At 44.3% G+C, this 22842-nt stretch overlaps 1 protein-coding gene across 2 annotated transcripts in view; it reads left to right on the top strand.

The window, feature by feature from the left end:
* HPS5 (HPS5 biogenesis of lysosomal organelles complex 2 subunit 2) overlaps window positions 1–22842 on the top strand; it is a 107378-nt gene that overhangs the window by 50190 nt on the left and 34346 nt on the right. For both annotated transcript variants that reach the window (XM_068261447.1, XM_068261448.1), the window contains 6 exons: window positions 586–744; window positions 5338–5497; window positions 7592–7715; window positions 17375–17524; window positions 18502–18582; window positions 20112–20650. In XM_068261447.1, the coding sequence (XP_068117548.1) occupies window positions 586–744; window positions 5338–5497; window positions 7592–7715; window positions 17375–17524; window positions 18502–18582; window positions 20112–20650 (1213 nt within the window). The remainder of the gene's footprint in view (window positions 1–585; window positions 745–5337; window positions 5498–7591; window positions 7716–17374; window positions 17525–18501; window positions 18583–20111; window positions 20651–22842) is intronic.

The raw sequence follows: 22842 nt of genomic DNA, 5'->3' as shown, positions 1-22842 counted from the left end.
TCATGGGGACAGATCACTTGGACTGGGACATCCTGGAGGGGGGAGAGGGGGTGTTTCTTGTGTGTTTTTTATTTTGTTTTGTTTGTTTTTCTCCCTTGATTCGTGGCCATCTGATGGGGTTGTCTGGGATTGTTTATAAATGGTGTGAGTGGGTAAGAATGATGGTTGATCATGGACTTTTGTCAGAGTTTAAGAGCCTGGAGCCCTCTCTTAGTAAACGAGTGAGAAGGGAGGGGGCATCAGACAAGGCAGCATTTTTGAAGAGTAAGGGGTCTGGTAGGGTGTGTGGGTTAGGTTACAATAATGCTATGGTCACTTTGGTGGACCATTGGAAATGCAATGGATTGGGGATAATTATTGACCTGGGTATTGGACTGGTAAAGAAACTGAGCATTTTTTATTGGATGGCCTTTTTGTTGCTGGTAATATAATATAGATTTGGACTTAATGGAGATATTGTATTGAATTGTTGTAAAGTATTTTGAAAAAAACGTTTTGAAAATATTATGGAAAAAAAAAGTATACAATTTGTGTTTATAGTTGTTGGATTTTAATCTGTATTTTTTTCATTGACCTGTCTTCCAGGCGAGGAAAGTGCTTCCTCTGGAGAAGCTGGAACATGTGAAGTCTCAGCTGGACCTGGTTCTGCAGGCGGATCTCGTCAGAGAGATGGAGGAGGTCCTGTCGCGGGTGGAGCCGGTGGATTCTGCCTGCAGCAGCAGAAGGAACAGCAACTCCTCACATGTGAGTACATTCCCGGGATTTACAGCCCTGAAGAGTTTGGTTGCTGCTGATCATCAGTTCTGTGTTGGTGTCTCTGGCTGTCCATCCTCATACATGAATTGCCCAACATCCTCAGCACAGGTTGATGGAAATAATATTCCTTGTCCCTGGTGGCTTGTTAGTCTGCGGCTAGACCTGGATGGAAGGCTCAGTGCAGCTGCCCCTTGATTAATTTATTAGGGTATCTTAAAAGGCCCCCCGAACCATTCATAACAAACATCACATCTGTTTTCCTCAAACATACGCTGTTCCATCACCCCCCCCCCCCTCTTCATAGCAACAGAATTCATCACAACGCAGTAAGGGGAGGAGATTTACATAATAAGTTACTGAAACGGGAGGCCTTCTGGATCTGGAAACTGGCGACTTGTTCCCCCTTAGGATTACATTCCAGACTAGATCTACATATATTTATGATAAATAAGGAACTGTACTTTTGTGCCACTTATATATGTCCCTAATTCTGGCCTGTTTTTCCTCATCCATTTTCCCCCTTCCTCCTTTCCCTTCCTCTCCCTTCCCTTTTATTCCTCCCCTCCCTCTTCCCTTCCTTTCCCTCTTCCCCCTTCTTCCCTGTTTCCTTTCCTTGCTTCCTCCAAGATAAACAGTCATTTATTTTGTCTAGATATTCTATGCCATTATTATGTCTGTGGATGACAGGTTGCTATAATCTGATGCAGTAGTCTGTGTTTTTTTAATGGATCTTTTATATGTATTGCAGTGGTTCACTCCACTTTTAGTCTATGATGTATGTACCCTTAAGGCTAAGACACACCTCTAGGGGTGTGGCCTTGTATCCTATATAACCTGTATAACACCTGTATTGGTAAGCTATGATTAAGGAGCCATTTATCGCTCCGATACGCGTGATCTTTTGTATCTGTAACACTGATGATGATGATGATGTATTAAAGTGGATCCGAGATGAACTTTTACTCATTGCATAATTGTTCCTTTCCTATTGTTTATAGGGCATTCCTCAAGCCAAATACTTTTTTGTTTTTGTTTTAATACTCTAATTCCCTATAAACTAAAGACGCCCACAGGTTTTCAGAGAGCCAAGGCACTTTCAGACAGTAGCAAGGGCTCTTGGGAGCTCAGTCTGGGCAGGAGAAGGGGGAGGTATTACTAGCCAGAGATTTCAGAGGCAGAGGGGAGGAGGGAGGATGAGGGGGGGTTAGGTTTTTTTTTTGCTCAAGAAGCAGATAAGCCTGCCTCTGTGTAATGTTTACAAACAACATGGCTGCTGTCTTTGTATCACAGGAAAAAATAATCATATTCTATTAAAGCTGTTTGCAGCTAGATTTGTTGTGTAAACTATCTAAACTTTAGATAAGATATATAGACAAGTTACTTGTTATAGTTTGTTTTTCATCTCGGATCCGCTTTAAGAATGAAGATTTTTTTTTTTTCTACTTCACCCTACTTTTTGGTGCAGCGGGACTTCCTTGGTTGCTCGCAGTAGTGTAGCGATGCATCTGTATGGCACTTGGCCCCGAGCTGTCAGTCCTGGGACTGAGTGCAACAATCAAAGCTCCTTCATTTCTCAGACAAGAATATGGCTGTTACTGGGGTGTTAATATTGGGCAGGGAGAGCTCAGAACATAAAACTACTGATTACCAGCGATGAGCACCAGTTTCCCATAAACTTAATTTCTCATTGAAAATTGCAATAATTTTGCAAAATTTCAGGTAAAATAGTAATTTCATTTGTAAACGTAATCAGGAATCGTAGTTTTGAGTAATTTTCGCATAATTTTTGCTGACTTTAGCGGTTCAATAGCATATCCCCCGTACATTTTTTGATCACCAAAATTGTTTTGTATGAAGAGTTGGGAACAAGGCTGAAGAATTTTACAAAAAGGCTTTGTAGTTTTAAAGAAAATTGATTTTAAAGAGAGTCTGAAGCGAGAATAAAACTCGCTTCAGCTCTTATATTTAGCAGGGGCATGTGTGCCCTTGCTAAAACACTGCTACCCCGCCGCTGAACGGGGGTCCCTTACCTCACAAATCCCCTTTGTTCTTTGCGGGGATCTCTTCCTGGTGAGGCAGGGCTAATGGCCGCAGCCCTGCCTCACACGCGTCTGTCAGCGCGTATCTCCGCCTCTCGCCCGCCCCTCTCAGTCTTCCTTCACTGAGAGGGGCGGGGGAGAGGCGAGGATCCACCGCTGATAGACGGCGCTGAGAGGCAGGGCTGCAGCTGTTAGCCCTGCCTCAACAGCAGCAAAATCTACGACCAAGTTGGTCGTAGATTTTGCAAGGGGGGTTTGGGGGGTAAGGGACCCCCGTTCAGCCGCGGGATAGTGGCGTTTTAGCAGGGACACACATGCCCCTGCTGAATATAAGCTCTGAAGCGAGTTTTATTCTCGCTTCAGAGTCTCTTTAAATATTCAAAGGAAAATTGTTTTTTAAACTGTAATTTTTCTGAGTTTAAATAGTTTTAACTTTGCATTTTTACAAAACTACAAGGTCTTCCCTTTTTTTTTTTTTTTTGGCTTGTTCCTATCTTTCTCCTTATTGTAGCTCTGAACTTGTTTTAAATCCTATATTTTTAATGCTTTTTTATTTGTGGTGCTGAGACATGAGTCACAGGACAGCACCATCCTCCCCTTTAGCGCCCCCTGTGTCCCCCGCTCTGCTAAGCCGTAATGCAGAGCTCGTTGATAGGCAGGGAGTGAGGTCCCGTTCACATCTGAAAAGCGCAAACGTTTTGCGCAAGTGATATTAGCATTGTAAAATCACTGGACACTTCTGGAATTTAGAGCAATCACGATCAGCACTTTATTAAGCACTGTACCGCGATTGGTCCAGAATCGCGGTAAACATGCTGCATGTAACGCATTTTGCGATTAGCGCTAATCGCAAAATGGCCGCGATCACCATCAATCGTGGCAGTGAGATCACTGCCATAGGGTGAAATAGCACTAGCTCTTTAAAAAGCGCTAGTGCTTTAGTGATTAGCGGGAATCAACCGCTAAGCGCTCAGATGGGAACGGGCTTAAAGGGACTCCGAGAAGTGCCCGAATGTAAAAGAATACGCTTACCTGGGGGTTCTTCCAGCTCAGGGTAGGCGGCGAGGTCCCCCATGCGTCCTCTCCTTCAGCCCCCGCCTGCTTCCGTTACTGGCGACACCCGGGTTCTTCCTGGTTGATGACGCAATGCGTCATCCCGGCGGCCGGCGTGACAGGTCTGCGCATGTGCAAGTTTTCCGTGCATGCCGGCCGGCGTGATGATGCATTGCGCCATTAACCAGGAAGAGCCAGCTCGACACCCGGCTCGGGTGACGCCGGTAACTGGGGCCGGCGGAGGCTGAAGGAGAGGAGCCAGGAGGACACCCGGGGGACCTCGCCGCCTACAGTGAGCTGGAAGAAGCCCCAGGTAAGTGTATTCTTTTAAATTCGGGCACTTCTCTGAGTCCCTTTTAAGTGTCCGTTCTTCCTCCTCTCTTCCTGTTCTCTCTGCCCCCGTTACTCGCTGCTTATAGTTCCTCCTAAGTGTTACAGCACACCGCGTGCAGGGGTGCTGCGCTTTGTGCGGGCTACACAGTGGGAGGGGCCTACACATCCCTTTTCCTCCAGTTGTGAAGATATGATGTAGTCAGCCAGGTATTTTACGTATATTTATTGCAGAATGTACAGAACATGCAGCACACAAATCAGTGTGTATTGCTAATTAATGGAATGTTACTGTCCCATGCATTTAAACCATAAGAGTGTGAGTTAGGGTGCTAAGTGGGTGTTTGATGCCCATAGGCAAATGCCTGATTCCCCCTGTTATAAATCACCTTTTGCTCCGGCACCAGCAAACTCATCAGCAAGAGTTGCAAACACGACTCATCACAGCAAGCAGGAGATAGACTTTCTTAGGCGTCTTCAAAGTTTGATGGAGTTAAGTACACAGATATACAGATACTCATCTCTACATGTCAGTACATCTTAGCGAAGCAATCGTTCTTTAAGTGCATTTGCGTTACAAGCTCTTGACTAACCTTCCTCCTGAATGTTAGTCAGGTTATCTTCTTTCTATACTAAGTTGTGTCTAAACTAAATATATACAGCATACAAGATAAACCAACGAGACATAAATAAATATATATAAGAAAAGGGTTCTAGCCAGTAGATAGAAAGCAAGAGTGCCCTCCGTTGGCAACTCATGACCTTTAATACTGATCAGGAAACAGTTAACTGTGTCATCATCTGAACCCTCCCCCTAAACCTAGGATTGGTTCAGATCCCTTGTGATGTCATGATACACACCTACTTGATTAATATTCTATGAATCACTTGCCCTAGTTGCAAGGAATTTGATATTGATTAAACATGGCTGTGTTTACTGTTCTTGTGGTGTACATGTTGAGGTCAGTGAGACCTGTGGCCTTGTCCATAGAACAGCTTCTTGGTATGTCCTAGTTCTGCTGACAGAATTGTAGTTTTTCTCTCTAAGAGAAAATCCCCTTAAAGGGCAAGTCTGCACCCCAAGCCTTTTTTGACTAACTCAGTCCAAATAACTGAGGCCTACTTAAATTCTAACACCCCCCACCATGTTGTGTTGCAGGAGAGTTTCAGCGTTCTGGAGGGTGGCATCTACAGAGTGATCAGTCGCAGGAACAGCCAGTCTGACGAGGACTCTGGATCCCTGCACAGCCAGACGCTGTCCGAGGACGAGAGGCTGCGGGAACTGTCAGCGCCTGCAGAGGACGAGCACCCGGAGCCCGGTAACTGCTCAGCACGCTGTATACTCCGGCCGCGGGACTATCAATACATCAAATGCGGACTCTAATTAAACATGAGAGGTTAACGTGTATCGATTCAGTAAATGCAGCCTACCTCCAGACTAATTCTAATCCTGGCGATCATCAAATGCAGCTGGTTACTGGCTATTTAAGAGTATGGAGAGTTTCCAGAATTTAATATTTCTCTTCCCCACTGTATACAGCAAATGGTGTATATTTACAATATATTGAAATCCTATTTTAGGCCCGGTTCAAATTAGCGTTTTTTTGTGGATCGGAACTGGAACGTGTACTGTACAAACGGAACGGATGTTAATGGATCCAATGTTAACCTATGGATCCATTCACATGCGTCCGTTGGTATGGATACGTTCCGGTCCATGGATATAAAAAATGCTGCAGGCCCTAATTTTCCAGACCGTTCTGCCCAGCGGAACGGATCCGGACAAAAAATACTGCAGCATTGGGGCAATGGGAAACTGAACTTTTTTTTCACACTAGGGGATGGGGTTCCACGGGGATGGGGGCATGTGCTGACGCGAATTGAGCGACGGGAGGGTGCAGCAGTCAGGCGGGTGGGTGAGGGAGGGATAAATACATACCTAATTTTCAGTAGTAGCCGGCGGCAGAGGCTTCCGTCGTCTTCCGCGTCATGTGACTATGTGTCATGTGACTATGTGTCATGTGACTAGTCACATGACGCGCTGTATTGTCACAGTGGAAGAAGAGGAAGCCTCTACCACCGGCTACTACTGAAAATTTGGTATGTATATGCTGAGATAAAACTGATCCGATCAATCATTGCCATGGACCATGGACTGAGCCACCCAGATCCGGTGAAGCGGAGACTGGATCCGCTCACCGGATCCTTTTGGCTCAGAACGCTAATGTGAATCGGGCCTAAGTGTCCAAAATGCGCCCTGAAATCGGGAATCGGCCTGCGGTGTATGGGCAGACAACAGATCTCTCTAATCAGATTCGATTGAGAGAGATTAGTCTCTTGGTCGAATCTGCCCATCATTGCTAGATGTATGGCTACTTTTACTCTAGTAGCACTATTAGGTTAGGACCCTGCAATGTCATTCCTGTAAGATTTTTGGGTACCTTTACTATTGCTTCAGATGATGCGTTTCCCCTGATCACCGTTAAGTCCAAGTGGGTCAGCACACAGTCTCACATACAAATGTTTAGTTTATTTATAATGTGCTCCATCTACAATCAGACAGTTGTTTCAAAGCCACACAAGGGTCCTCATTCAATTCATACGTTTTCTCCTAAGTTTTCTCCTAGGAGATAATTCTTCATCTTCTGTTTACAATAACGTTTTAGCACTCTGAAATTGAAAAAGTGCCAAAAAAGTAGATGGGAAAGGGTACTGTCAAAATTATTCTGAATATTTTCATGCTGGCGGCTTAAAAGTTATTTTGCGGACGTGTCCGGTTGATCGATGATTTGATCAATTTCCGGTCGTTATCTGTCAAATGTATTGCTTTCAATTGGTTGGAAGATCTCAGTTCAAAGTGCTTGTTTCAGTGTGCGTTGGTAATGGTGTTCGATATTACAGCGACCGACTTGCGCTATGGATGCCCTCCCACTGTTGCAGCCCCTCCCAAGTGTAGCGCTTACCTGATCGCTGGCAAACACAAATGTCTTTAAAATGCCGCTGGTGGGTCCCAGGCACCATAAAATTATCAGAAATCGCTTCAGAAAATGCCACAAAAGCTCTTAGCGGTTGCGTTTTGCGATTTCTACTGGGCCCCAGAACTAAAACAAATCCCTTCCCCCACTTAGACCAAAAATTCAAGAGAACTTGCCTGGCTTGCAATTTTCTTGGCTACAGATGGGAGATGAGGTCACATATTATTTCCTGCAGGGCATTGTAGGTAGCTGATGTCGCATGCTATGTCCTGCAGGGAATTGTGGGTAGCTGAAACAGCTGCTCACAGTACCATGCCCTCCGCTATCACTGTGCTGTGAATGTGTGTTATGTGTACCTTTATACCATCCTCTACATATTCATTTATTTTATTTCCCCTTTTTTCCTTTACATTTTATCATGTGCATTGTACTCATCAGACACCATCTCTCATTCCTCTGGGACGATGGAGAGTGACCGGTCCGAGCCCATCCTCCCATTCAACATCTCGCTGCCATTCCGCTCCACCTCACCCCGCGTGTCTCTGCAGGCCGTCAAAGAGAGGTAAAGAGTCACCCGTACAGCTGATTCATACTGCCAGGATGATTTGGGGGGGAGGAAATCTGACTTGCTGTAATTACCATGCCAAAAAGTAATTCAAGTAGCCCTACATATTGGTGCAGCAGTATTATTGAGTACTTATACAACACCATATCTTCCGCAGTGCTTTACAAAGTACATAGTCATGTCACTGGCTGTCCTCAGAGGAGCTCACAATCTAATGCTACCATAGTCATAGGCTAATGTCCTGTCATATTATTATTATTATTCTGTATTTATATAGCACTGATATCTTCTGCAGCATTTTACAGAGTACATAGTCATGTTACTGACCGTCCTCAGAGGAGTTTACAGTCTAATCCTACCATAGTCATAGTCTGTCCTACCATAGTATACATTTTATTATTATTATAATATAGCAGTGACATCTTCTGCAGCACTTTACAGAATACATAGCCATGTCACTGACTGTCCTCAGAGGAGCGCAAATGATTTTTACAAAATCTAATCCTACCACGGGTAATGTGCTACTATAATATTATTATCATTATTATGTATTTATTGTAAATAGCAGTGACCTCTTCCACAGCACTTTACAGAGTACATAGTCATGTCACTGACTGTCCTCAGAGGAGCTCACAATCTAATCCTACCATAGTCATAGTCTAACGTCCTATCATGTTATTATATATTTATATAGCACTGACATCTTCTGCAGCACTTTACAGAGTACTTAGCCATGTCACTGACTGTCCTCAGAAGAGTTTACAATCTAGTCCCTACCACGGTCATAGTTTAATGTCCAACCATATTATTATTATTATTATTATTATTATTCTGTATTTATACAGCACCAACATCTTCTGCAGCACTTTACAGAGTACTGACTAAAACTGATATTCCTCATTAGTCAGTGTCTAATTCTCTAAAATATTGGTAATTATTTACAGATATGTAACTAACACCTAACTTAACCTATTTTGGTTCCTGGACGTAGAAACTACGTCCAGGAACCATGTGCGCTACCGCGCGCTCCCGCGGCCGATCCTGCGTGTGCACACGCGCTCCCGGCCCGCGGTTCGTTAGCCAGGCAATCAGTGAATCGGGCTACGGTGCCCGATCACTGATTCCTCTCCCCCGCTGAAAAAGCGACAGCTTCTCTCGGAAGCTGCGCCTTTTCTGGCTGTTACCTCCCCCATGCGTCGCTCTAAGCGTGTGTTACGCTTAGAGTGACGTCATGTAAACAAACTCATGGCCGCCATCTTGTAGCCAAAAAGTAATACTACAACTAAAAGTAAAAAAAAATGAAAATCAACACACATTTACATTATAAACCTATTGTTTACCTCCCACCCTCCCAAAACTACCCAAATAAAATGTTTACTATAAAAAAAAAAAATTACAATAAAAAAAAAAACATGTAAAAATTTACCTAAGGGTCTAAACTTTTTAAATATCAGTGTAAAGATGAAATATTTCTATATTTTTTTTTATTTTAAACTTGTAAATAGTGATAGATGTAAAACGGAAAAAATGCACCTTTATTTCCAAATAAAATATTGTCGCCATACATTGTGATAGGGACATAATTTTAACGGTGTAATAACCGGGACATATGGGCAAATACAATACGTGAGTTTTAATTATGGAGGCATGTATTATTTTAAAACTATAATGGCTGAAAACTGAGAAATAATCAATTTTTTCCGTTTTTTTTGTTATTCTTCCTGTTAAAATGCATTTACAGTAAAGTGGCTCTTAGCAAAATGTACCCCCCAAAGAAAGCCTAATTGGTGGCGGAAAAAACAAGCTATAGATCAGTTCATTGTGATAAGTAGTGATAAAGATATAGGCTAATGAATGGGAGGTGAACATTTCTCAAGTGAAAACGACGGAACGCGAATGGGTTAACCACTTGAGGACCACAGTCTTTTCGCCCCTTAAGGACCAGAGCCTTTTTTTCCATTCAGACCACTGCAGCTTTCACGGTTTATTGCTCGGTCATACAACCTACCACCTAAATGAATTTTACCTCCTTTTCTTGTCACTAATACAGCTTTCTTTTGGTGCTATTTGATTGCTGCTGCGAATTTTACTTTTTATTATATTCATCAAAAAAGACATGCCTTTTGTCAAAAAAACTTTTTTTAACTTTCTGTACTGACATTTTTCAAATAAAGTAAAATTTCCTATACATTTGAGCACGAAAGTTATTCTGCTACATGTCTTTGATAAAAAAAAAAAACATTCAGTGTATATTTATTGGATTGGGTAAAAGTTATAGCGTTTACGAACTGTGGTGCCAAAAGTGAATTTTCCCATTTTGAAGAATCTCTGACTTTCTGACCACCTGTCATGTTTCATGAGGTGCTAAAATTCCAGGATAGTATAAATACCCCCCAAATGACCCCATTTTGTAAAGAAGACATCCCAAAGTATTCACAAAGAGGCATGGTGAGTTCATAGAAGATTTTATTTTTTGTCACAAGTTAGCGGAAAATGACAGATTGTGACAAGAAAAAAAAGTTTCCATTTCTTCTAACTTGCGACAAAAAAAAAATGAAATCTGCCACGGACTCACTATGCTCCTCTCTGAATACCTTGAAGTGTCTACTTTCCAAAATGGGGTCATTAGTGGGGTGTGTTCATTGTCCTGGCATTTTGGGGGGTGCCTAATTGTAAGCACCCCTGTAAAGCCTAAAGATGCTCATTGGACTTTGGGCCCCTTAGCGCAGTTAGGCTGCAAAAAAGTGCCACACATGTGGTATTGCCGTACTCAGGAGAAGTAGTATAATGTGTTTTGGGGTGTATTTTTACACATACCCATGCTGGGTGGGAGAAATATCTCCGTAAATGACAATTGTTTTATTTTTTTTACACACAATTGTCTATTTACAGAGATATTTCTCCCACTCAGCATGGGTATGTGTAAAAATACACCCCAAAACACATTATACTACTTCTCCTGAGTACGGCAATACCACATGTGTGGCACTCTTTTGCACCCTAACTGCGCTAAGGGGCCCAAAGTCCAATGAGTACCTTTAGGATTTCATGGGTCATTTTGCGACATTTGGTTTCAAGACTACTTCTCACGGTTTAGGGCCCCTAAAATGCCAGGGCAGTATAGGAACCCCACAAATGACCCCATTTTAGAAAGAAGACACCCCAAGGTATTCCGTTAGGAGTATGGTGAGTTCATAGAAGATTTTTTTTTTTTTTTTTTGTCACAAGTTAGCGGAAATTGATTTTAATTGTTTTTTTTCACAAAGTGTCATTTTCTGCTAACTTGTGACAAAAAATAAAATCTTCTATGAACTCGCCATACTCCTAACGGAATACCTTTGGGTGTCTTCTTTCTAGAATGGGGTAATTTGTGGGGTTCCTATACTGTCCTGGAATTTTAGGGGCCCTAAACCGTGAGGAGTAGTCTTGAAACAAAATGTCGCAAAATGACCTGTGAAATCCTAAAGGTACTCATTGGACTTTAGGCCCCTTAGCGCACTTAGGGTGCAAAAAAGTGTCACACGTGGTATCACCGTACTCAGGAGAAGTAGTATAATGTGTTTTGTGGTGTATTTTTACATATAACCATGCTTGGTGGGAGAAATATCTCTGTAAATGACACATTTTTGATTTTTTTACACACAATTGTCCATTTACAGAGAGATTTCTCCCACCCAGCATGGGTATTTGTAAAAATACACCACAAAACACATTATACTACTTCTCTTGAGTACGGCGATACCACATGTGTGACACTTTTTTGCAGCCTAGGTGCGCTAAGGGGCCCAAAGTCCAATGAGTACCTTTAGGATTCAACATCCTATTCACAGGTCATTTTGAGGCATTTGTTTTCTAGACTACTCCTCACGGTTTAGGGCCCGTAAAATGCCAGGGCAGTATAGGAACCCCACAAGTGACCCCATTTTAGAAAGAAGACACCCCAAGGTATTCTGTTAGGTGTATGGTGAGTTCATAGAAGATTTTATTTTTTGTCACAAGTTAGTGAAAAATGACACTTTGTGAAAAAAACAATAAAAATTAATTTACGCTAACTTTTGACAAAAAATAAAATCTTTTATGAACTCGTCATACACCTAACAGAATACCTTGGGTGTCTTTTTTTCTAAAATGGGGTCACTTGTGGGGTTCCTATACCGCCCTGGCATTTTACGGGCCCAAAACCGTGAGTAGTCTGGAAACCAAATTTCTCAAAATGACTGTTCAGGGGTATAAGCATCTGCAAATTTTGATGACAGGTGGTCTATGAGGGGGCAAATTTTGTGGAACCGGTCATAAGCAGGGTGGCATCTTAGATGACAGGTTGTATTGGGCCTGATCTGATGGATAGGAGTGCTAGGGGGGTGACAGGAGGTGATTGATGGGTGTCTCAGGGGGTGGTTAGAGGGGAAAATAGATGCAATGAATGCACTGGGGAGGTGATCAGAAGGGGGTCTGAGGGGGATCTGAGGGTTTGGCCGAGTGATCAGGAGCCCACACGGGGCAAATTAGGGCCTGATCTAATGGGTAGGTGTGCTAGGGGGTGACAGGAGGTGATTGATGGGTGTCTCAACAAGGTGTGATTAGAGGGGGGGAAATAGATGCAAGCAATGCACTGGCGAGGTGGTCAGGGCTGGGGTCTGAGGGCGTTCTGAGGGTGTGGGCAGGTGATTGGGTGCCCTAGGGGCAGATTAGGGTCTAATCTGATGGGTAACAGTGACAGGTGGTGGTAGGGGATGATTGATGGGTAATTAGTGGGTGTTTAGAGGAGAGAACAGATGTAAACACTGCACTTGGGAGGTGATCTGATGTCGGATCTGCGGGCGATCTATTGGTGTGGGTGGGTGATCAGATTGCCTGCAAGGGGCAGGTTAGGGGCTGATTGATGGGTTGCAGTGACAGGGGGTGATTGAGAGGTGATTGACAGGTGATCAGTGGGTTATTACAGGGGGGATAGAGGCATACAGTACACGGGGGGGGGGGGGGGGATTTGGAGGGGGGGGGTCTGGGGAGAATCTGAGGGGTGGGGGGTGATCAGGAGAGAGCAGGGGGCAGTTTAGGGTTAAAAAAAAATAGCGGTGACAGAGAGTGATTGATGGGTGATTAGGGGGGTGACTGGGTGCAAACAGTGGTCTGGGGGGTGGGCAGGGTGGGGTCTGAGGGGTGCTGTGGGCAATCAGGGGGCAGGGGGGGGGGGAAATCAGTGTGCTTGGGTGCGACATAGGGTGGCTGCAGCCTGCCCTGGTGGTCCCTAATCCATGCGGCAATCCGGGCGCTTCCGAACGGCCGGCGGGTTACAGCGTGAGGGGGCGGAGCCAGTCACCGGCGGCTGATCGCGTCACGAATGACGCGATCGCCGCATAACCACGCCCGCCGCTGCCTCCGCCGATGGGCGTATTGCGGTCGTTTAGGCCCAGTCTTTGCCGCCGCCCATCGGCTGGGGGCGGTTGGCAAGTGGTTAAAGTGGATCTGAGATAAACTTTTACTCATTGCATAATTGTGTTCCTTTCATATAGTTTATAGGGCATTCCTCAAGCCAAATACTTTTCTTGTTTTGTTTAAATACTCTAATTCCCTATAAACTAAACAAACCACGCCCACAGGTTTTCATAGTGCCTGTAGCAAGGACTTATGGAAGCTCAGTCTGGGCAGGAGGAGGAGGTTACTAGCCATTGATTTCAGAGGCAGAGGGGAGGAGGAGAGGGGACTGAATTTACACACAGGCAAGCTGATAGCATCTCCAGCCCTCAGCCTGTGACAATGTGACAAACAGAATATGGCTGCCCTCATTGTATCACAGGAATAAATAATCATAAACTTTTGAAGCTGTTTGCAGCTAGATATGCTTTGTAAAATATCTGAACTTTAGATAAGATATATAGACAAGTTACTTGTTATAGTTAGCTTCTTATCTCGGATCCGCTCTAACCCTGTTCTCACATGAGCCCTCACTCTACCAATCCCTAACTGACCCTCCCTCCCCCCGCCCCCCCCCCCCCCCCCAACAAACACACTGTAATTTTCACTGATATCTGCTGCTTAACCTACTCACACTGATGCTGTCCCTTGCCGATCCATTTCACCCCCTTCCCTGGGGCTCAAATTCTCGCTGTTAAATTTGCCTACTCTTCTGCTGTTTATCAGGTGCCAACTACCTAATCCTGATATTTATGAGGTGCTGCTGGCACGTTGACCTGTGGGTGACGCTATAACCACAATTAACATTGCAGTGTATGGCGACCCTTTTTACCGCAGTGCCACTGACGCCCAAATTGCCTGCTTCTCCTATGCAGGACACCACAGCTACAACACACCAGCATATATTGGCAGGTGACAAGCAGATCTCTGCTAGATCTTTTGTCCTCACTGCCCGGTATCTGGCAATGGTGCTGCCTTTGAAGGGGGTCATAAACCAATCCTCTGATCGATAACATCCTGTCTTGTTTATATAATGCATTATTATTTATTTATAGAGCATAGTTTATTGATCTGTAGCACAGCGAGTGGCAGGGTCGGACTGGGACACTAAGGGCCCACCAAGGAAGTTTCAGCCCGGGGCCCCCCCCCCCCCCCGATCCCCTCCTCCTCGCCCCCCCCCCCCCCCCCCCCCCCATTTTGGGCTCACATACACATGTACTCTAGAAATTTTGCATGAGTTTATGGTAGGGAAAAGATTGTGAGCACTTCTGAGGACAGTCTCCAATAGGGATATGTCCACATGCGGCGCGCGCAGCGCGCCGCAGCGAAAGTAAATGGGTGTCACCACGCACTGGAACATCGGCGTGGTCACGATGAGTCATGGGCAGACTTAAAAAAAAAAAAACACAACATAAGTAGCGGTGTTTATTCACAGAGATTAGGTCCGACCAGATACATTTTAGATAAAATATTCAAGTAGTTACATGCCTCATGATAATTCATCAAGTAGTCAAATCGCAGCAGATTTTCCGACAAAATGCAATCAGGTTGGCGGCAGATACCCCCACAACATGCAATCAGGTAGGCGGCAGATACCCCCACAAAATGCAATCAGGTTGGCGGCAGATACCCCCACAAAATGCAATCAAATTGGCGGCAGATACCCCCCCAAAATGCAATCAGGTTGGTGGCAGATACCCCCCCCCCCAAAAGTGGGCAGCAGTGACCAGAAAATCGTAATGTGGGCAGCAGACACCTGAAAATCGCAATGTGGGCAGCAGTGACCAGAAAATCGTAATGTGGGCAGCAGAGACCTGAAAATCACAATGTGTGCAGCAGACACCTGAAAATCACAATGTGGGCAGCAGACACCAGAAAATCGCAATGTGGGCAGCAGTTACCAGAAAATCGCAATGTGGGCAGCAGACACCAGAAAATCGCAATGTGGGCAGCAGGCACCAGAAAATCGCAATGTGGGCAGCAGGCACCAGAAAATCGCAATGTGGGGCAGCAGTCACCAGAAAATCGTAATGTGGGCAGCAGACACCTGAAAATCGCAATGTGGGCAGCAGACACCTGAAAATCGCAATGTGGGCAGCAGACACCCTGAAAATCGTAATGTGGGCAGCAGTGACCAGAAAATCGTAATGTGGGCAGCAGACACCTGAAAATCGCAATGTGGGCAGCAGTGATCAGAAAATCGTAATGTGGGCAGCAGTGACCAGAAAATCGTAATGTGGGCAGCAGACACCTGAAAATCGCAATGTGGGCAGCAGACACCTGAAATCGTAATGTGGGCAGCAGTGACCAGAAAATCGTAATGTGGGCAGCAGACACCTGAAAATCGCAATGTGGGCAGCAGTGATCAGAAAATCGTAATGTGGGCAGCAGTGACCAGAAAATCGTAATGTGGGCAGCAGACACCTGAAAATCGCAATGTGGGCAGCAGACACCTGAAAATCGTAATGTGGGCAGCAGTCACCAGAAAATCGCAATGTGGGCAGCAGTGATCAGAAAATCGCAATGTGGGCAGCAGTGATCAGAAAATCGTAATGTGGGCAGCAGTGACCAGAAAATCGTAATGTGGGCAGCAGACACCTGAAAATCGCAATGAGGGCAGCAGTGACCAGAAAATCGTAATGTGGGCAGCAGACACCTGAAAATCGTAATGTGGGCAGCAGACACCTGAAAATCGTAATGTGGGCAGCAGACACCTGAAAATCGTAATGTGGGCAGCAGGCACCAGAAACCCCCCTCCCTCACCTAGGGGCCCCCCCTCCAGAATTGTAGCCAGCGGCAGCAGCGGGGATGAATCACTTACCAGCATGACGACTGGAGATCCATAGCTCTGCGTGCCGCTGGCTGGTCTGGCCTCTCTCTGTTTCCTGAACTGACTGTCCAATCACGCTCTCGCAGTACTTCCTGCGAGAGCGTGATTGGACAGTCAGTTCAGGAGCCAGAGAGAGACCAGACCAGCCAGCGGCACGCAGAGCTATGGATCTCCGTGTCATGCCGTTAAGTGATTCATCCCCGCTGCTGCCGCTGGCTACAATTCTGGAGAGGGGGGGAGCGCGGAAGGGGGGCCCCTAGGTGAGGGAGGGGGGGGGAGGCTTCCGCCCCTCCCCGCCGATCTGTGCACAATGTCCCCCCTTCCTGCGCTTAGCCCCCCTCCTTTTTAGCACTGGGGCCCCCAGGAGGCGGGACGGCCGGGGCCCACCGATGGGACCATCGGTTGGTTCGGTGGGCCTGTCCGAGGCTGGCGAGTGGTGTATGAGCCTCCGGAGAGGCAGGACAATCACCAGACACGAGGCAAAGAGATCTGAGACCGCCTCCTGCAGACAGAATCGACTTTTAATGGCACTTTGCCATTATATACTTGATTAGCTATGGGGGATGGTCTGTGAAATGCTAATACTTTTTTTCCCCACTGTTTTGCTTGGGATTCCTTCGGGTTTTGGCGCTCCAAACTGTCTACAATGTGAAGACACTGTTTTGTATTTGATCTGAGGAAGCTGAATGCGCTCCACGAAACGAGTTCTATTTTATAGTGTCTGAATAATAAATCTTTTGTTTTAAATTGCCCCTTCTTTTTGAGGTAAGCAATTTTTTTTTTTTATTATTTTTAGTCACATAATATAGATATACCGTTCATCCACTACCACCTATTTTTGGGGGCGCCTTCTCCCTCCCAGTTGTAGTGGGCGGTGTGTTATTCCCTGGAGAGGCAGCAGAATCAGAGATCTGAGACCACTACCAGCAGACAGAATCATTACATTGCGTTTTGCCACTATATGCTTGATTAGCTGTGGAGGATGTTCTATGAAAGGCTTATACTTTGTAATACATTGTTTGTTTGGAATTCCTTCGGGTACTCTGGTTTCCTCTCCTGTGCCAAAAACATATTGAAAGGTCAATGGACATACCCCAAAATTGTCCTTATCAGTTTCATATTATTGTAGGCACAGTCCGTATATCAATGGTACATATAGTATAGTATACAATGTAATTATAAAATATATATATATACTGTAACAACATGTCTGCTGCCACAAATGTTTACAACAGCCATTATCCTCAAAATTATAACATAAAAGCTTGAAATATCTCGCTTTGCAAGCAATTACTCTTTTTCGTATATTAGTTTTACCTTTTAAGTTGATTTACTGAAATAAATGCAAGATATTCTCTTTTTTTTTTTACTGTATATATAATATTCATTGTTAATTGTTGTCTGGTTCCAGTGTTTCAAGTTTCGTTAGAAAAACCACAGAGAAGATCGGAACTCTGCACATGAGCCCAGAGATCAGGAGGAAGCAGGAGACCAGGGAGGAGGAAAGACCTGCTGAGGTTCCTGCGGTTGGCTTTGCCCAACCAGAAGAAGAGAGGACCAGGTAAGATAAAGCAGGCAGACAAATGACAGCGCTCAAGGCTGCAACTGAAATGAAGACCAACACAGGCCTGCAATGCCCCACTGGGGCTAAATACTGTACATGCCTTGAATGCAAAACAGATGCAATTATGTACTAATTCTAATCTAAAAGATTTTGAATACAGATTGAAGCAATGAATGCAGCTAGCCACAGGTATACTTAGGTTCAATTTTTACAGCGGGAGACATGGCAGCACTTTCATACAGAGGCTATACCCGAATGATCTATGTGCATGGATGTGCAGAGCTCCAGAAACTGGACAACATTACACAATAAAGGGTACCTGAAGTTTAATGAAAATATGTTTACTTGCCATAGCAGGGGGAAGACTCAGGCTGGTCCTAGTCTTCCAAAGCCCATATGTTTCTGTGTTGGGACCCCTTTTACAAAGTTTGACATTGATGTGAGATATTGCTTGCGGCCCCCTCTCCTCTCTGCTACTGCAGAATAGTGCGGAGTCACTTGTTCACGGCTTCTTTCCCCATAGGGGAAGATGGAGGTGCCCCAAAAACTCAAGGTGTGCAAATTCTATATAACAAAAGGGTAATAGAGGTATCTTATCTCTCCAGGTGACAAAACATCAAAGGGGGTTTTCCTTGTTTGGAAAGGATTTATTCAAGCATGATTAATTTATTTAATTGTGCTTGAATAAACCCTATCCAAAATCTGGCAGGGTTTGTCTTCGTGTTGTCCAGCACATTATTTAACCATTGTAAAGAATAAAAATAAAACGGAGAATCTCCTATGAGAAGATGGACTAGTCCAAAAATGACAGATCTGTCAAAACTTTACTACCCACTGTGAGTGACCACAGCATAGGAAGAAGGGTTATTTACAGTGCATTTTACTCAGGGAGAAATATACATTGTATATGTATTTTTACGATTTTTTTTTTCATTGTGGTGGTCCTTTTAACAATCCATAAATCTATTCCGCAGGACTGATTCACCTCTCCCGCCGCAGCCAGCTGTGGAGGAATTTCTCCTGGGAGACCTGAAATCTGCTACTTCAGAGGCACTGTAAGTAACAATCACCCCCTTATTCAAATCACAGTTTCTCCTAGGAGATAATTTTTAATCTTCTTTTCAAAAAATAGCTTTACAGCCCTCTGCAAATGAAAAATAGTACCAAAACGTAGGTGGAAACGTACTGCCAAAATTCTCCTTAGTACTTTCTGCTTAAAATGGACCTGAACTCAGAATGTCCTCTCTGCTCTAAAAGATACGCAACAGCATAATAACCTTTAAAACTAAAATATTTGGTTTGTTACACCTGATACAAATCCTGAACTAAATCTGCACTGTTTCTACTTTCTGATTCATGAAAGCAGACATATGGTTTACCTCCAGTGTTTTCAAATGGCCTTATCTGCCATCTCTGCCATGCCAGTCATGCGACACGGGGAGAGATCAGATGACAACTAGTGATTAGACACAAATGAGGGGGAATTAAACAGGCTAAACTCTCTAAATACACACAGGGTGCATTTCTCTGTGTATATCTTCAGTCCTGTGCAAGAGTTCAGGTCCACTTTAAATGGCATTATATTAGAATTTTAGAAACTGGGGTTTCTAAAAACAACTTGTGGAACATACACTGAAATGCCATTTTTGAATTCATTTTTGAATGCAAACTTTTTAACACATGCGGACACGGTCAAGAGGCATTAGTTGATGGAACAGAGTGATCTGTACACGCAGATAGGCGCCCAGTATAACAAGTTAGAACTCTTTACTAAAGAAAAGCCTGCAGAGATATCATACACCACCATCAGGAAATGCAGCTTACTTAGAGCAGGGAGGAACACAGAGAGAATACAGGAAATCACAATACCATAGAGATCATTGCAGCACTTTACATACACAGTGACATCTTGTGGTTTCTTTACTATACTGTTGTTTAGGTAATTCTGTTGATACTGCCAACATTAGTTCCTGTGTGCACAAAAATATTTCTTTGCCAATGGAGTTCATGATTATATCCAGTTCCGATGCAGCCCTGCACCCTAGAGGCGATTGTTTTTTTTTTTTTTTTTTTTTTTATCTTGCAATAAGGGGTCTAACTGCATGGACCGAACCCCCTGCAGTGATCTATCGGCTACCCCCCCCCCCCCAACCTCCATCACGGGATGGGGGGGACGCTTGAGCTGAGGGGGCCTGGTCCTGGCCCTATATGTGTTATCTACTCCCCCCGGCGGTACAGGTCCTTCTTCTCTTCCTATTCAATTTGCAAATGCCGTGCAGCCAATCAATGTACAGCTCCACTCCCATGTCATGTGATCGGGGTCAGAAGCCGCTGGTTGGTTGATTGATTGGCTGGCTGTACGGAATTTACACACTGAAGGGAGGTGAAGAGTATCTGTATCGCCACCAGGAGCAGGTAATTATAACGTTCTGCTGCCATGTGCTATGGCTGTTGTTACACCCCTGGCTTCAAACCGTTTTTTTTTTTGCGCATTAGGATGTGGAACCATTTACCCACTTATATGCATATTTATCAATTATAATATTTGAGGTTGTCTATTTATCCTGATTTTTTTTTTTTCTAGACATAAACTTCAGGACCCTCAGGTGGTGTGTAATGTAGAGAAAGTGGAGAAGGTCTTACAAGATTGGCTGGCCTGCTTGGAGAGAACACTCAGTCGTCAGGACCGCACCAGTACCACTGGAAGACACTCTGACCCCTCAGGGGAGTCAGACTCTGGTCAGGGAGGACTAGAGACCACAGAGGACACTGAGGAAGGAACGGCTGTCTGTTGCCAGGTGGAGGAAGTGGCGGTTTTCAGAGCGCAGGAGGCTGAGGAAAGAGTTGCTGTCTGTCGTCAGGTGGAGGAAGAGGCGGTCTTCAGATTGCATGCACCGTGTTTCCTAGAGGAAGGCCTGCACCAGGATCTGACTCATTTAGCCATGGCGTGCCTCCAGTTCAATGTATTCTCCAAGCGGGCTTGTCTAGATGGGAACTTGAGTACCTGTCGCTTCATCCAAAAGTACTTTTTTCTTCTGGACCTAAAGAGGTTAAAGCGATGCCTAGCGCTCCGTTACCAGGACGACGCCAGCGTGTGGGATACTTACATCAAAGGGTTGAAAGGTATAGCAGTGTTTCTCCACTCGGTCCTCAAGTAGCCCCAACAGTGCATGTTTTGCTGAAAACCACAAACATTCACAGGTGAGGTAAGATAGCAGATAGGGGTCGACATTTCTGCATAACACAACAACCTAGAGAGAGGAACCGGGGAACTAGATCTCAAAATGCCAAGCTTTATTAAAACACAAACAAGTTTCAGGTGGACATAGGTTCTCTTATAATTACAGGCGGGTCATTCAGCACGTCTCTTTCTAAGTACCATTTTGTAAACCAAAAGATTTGAATTATCCACTCCTTGATGGGACTTGCAGTTAGCATTGCTGCACTTAAAGGAATACTGTTAGGGGGTCAGGGGAAAATGAGTTGAAGTTACCCGGGGCTTCTAATGGTCCCCTGCAGGCATCCTGTGCCCGTGCAGCCGCTCACTGATGCTCCGGCCCCGCCTCCGGTTCACTTCTGGGATTTCAGACTTTAAAGTCTGAAAACCACTGCGCCTGCGTTGCCGTGTCCTCGCTCCCGCTGATGTCACCATGAGTGTACTGCGCAGGCCCAGTATGGTCTGTGGCCGTCCCGTGCACTCCTGGTGACATCAGGGGAAGCGAGGCCACGGTAACGCAGGCGCAGTGGTTTTCAGACTTTAAAGTCTGAAATTCCAGAAGTGAACCAGAGGCGGGGCGGAGCCTCGGTGAGTGCCTGCGCGGGCACAGGATGTCTGCGGGGGACCATTAGAAGCCCCGGGTAACTTCAACTCATTTACCCCCCCCCCCCCCCCCCTACAGTATCCCTTTAATGGTCCCTTTCAGAATGTTTACATTTTTGTCTATTGGTTGATATCATTTTCTTGCTGTTACTATGTTACTAGTTCAGTGTGATTGCTTTCCTCTCATTGTAATTGTGATTTGATATGTTACTTGCTTGTTTTGCTTCCTCTTCAATAAAAATTGTAAAAAAAAAACCAAACATAAACCAGTTTAAAGAACCACTGTCGTTAAAATCGTAAAATTTAAAATATATGTGAACGCATACAAATAAGAAGTATGTTTATTCCAGAGTAAAATGAGCCCTAAATTACTTTTCTCCTATGTTGCTGTCACTTACAGTAGGTAGTAGAAATCTGACAGATCCAACGGGTTTTCGACTAGCCTATCTCCTCATAGGGGATTCTCAGGGTTTTGTTTATTTTCAAATGCACTTAGTAGTTGGCAGTTGTTCTGTCCAACTGCCAAAAAAGGGAGCAGGAAAGCTGGCCAGCATCATTGTATTAATCCTTTTCAGGGAATGTCTTTATATAGAATAAAAGCCTAGCTGAGAATCCATCATGAAGAGATGGACTAGTCCAAAACCTGTTGGTTCTGTCAGATTTCTACTACCTCCTGTAAGTGACAGAAGCATAGGAGAAAAGTAATTTATGGCTTATTTTACTCTGCAAGAAAAATAATTCTTATTTCTATATGTTTACACGCATTTTACATTTTTACAATTTTTCATGATAGTGGTCCTTTAAATATTTATGCCGCCTGGACGTGACAATCCCGACCAGGCGGCTGATGCGCGCTTCTATGTACGATCGCGCATGTGGTGTCCCCCATTAGCCCGGAGATCAATGAATGGGAACATACTTCCCATTCATTGATCTAAGTTTCCAGCAGAAAAACCAAGGGCTTCTTTTCAGAGGCCGCGGTCTTTCTGAAAAAAAGTTTCCTGACCTCCTTGTAGTTCCTGGAAGTGAGCTCTCGCTTTCGGGACTTGAGGAAAAAAACTCACTGTGGCCAAATAGTAAAACTACATCTACATACATTTTTTATGAAATAAATACACATCATAACATTTCAAATTAACGGTTTACTTCCACACCAAAAATTACCCAAATAAATTTTTTAATGAAAAAAAAAAATTACAATAAAAAAAAACCCCATAAATAGTTTACCCAAGGGTCTGAACTTTTTTAATACGCATGTGAAGAGGTTATATTATGAAATTTTTTTAAATTATAAGCTTGTAAATAGTGATGGACGCAAAACTGAAAAAATACACCTTTATTTCCAAATAAAATATTGGTGTCATACATTGTGATAGGGACATAATTTAAATGGTGAAATGACCAAGACAAATGGGCAAATAAAATGCATAGGTTTTAATTATGGTAGCATGTATTATTTTAAAGCTATAATGACCGAAAACAGAAATAATGAATT

This window comes from Hyperolius riggenbachi, chromosome 11 (assembly GCF_040937935.1).
Source record: "Hyperolius riggenbachi isolate aHypRig1 chromosome 11, aHypRig1.pri, whole genome shotgun sequence".
Lineage (NCBI taxonomy): Eukaryota > Metazoa > Chordata > Amphibia > Anura > Hyperoliidae > Hyperolius > Hyperolius riggenbachi.
Note: the sequence above shows the minus strand (reverse complement) of the source record. Positions and strands in the feature narration are given on the sequence as shown.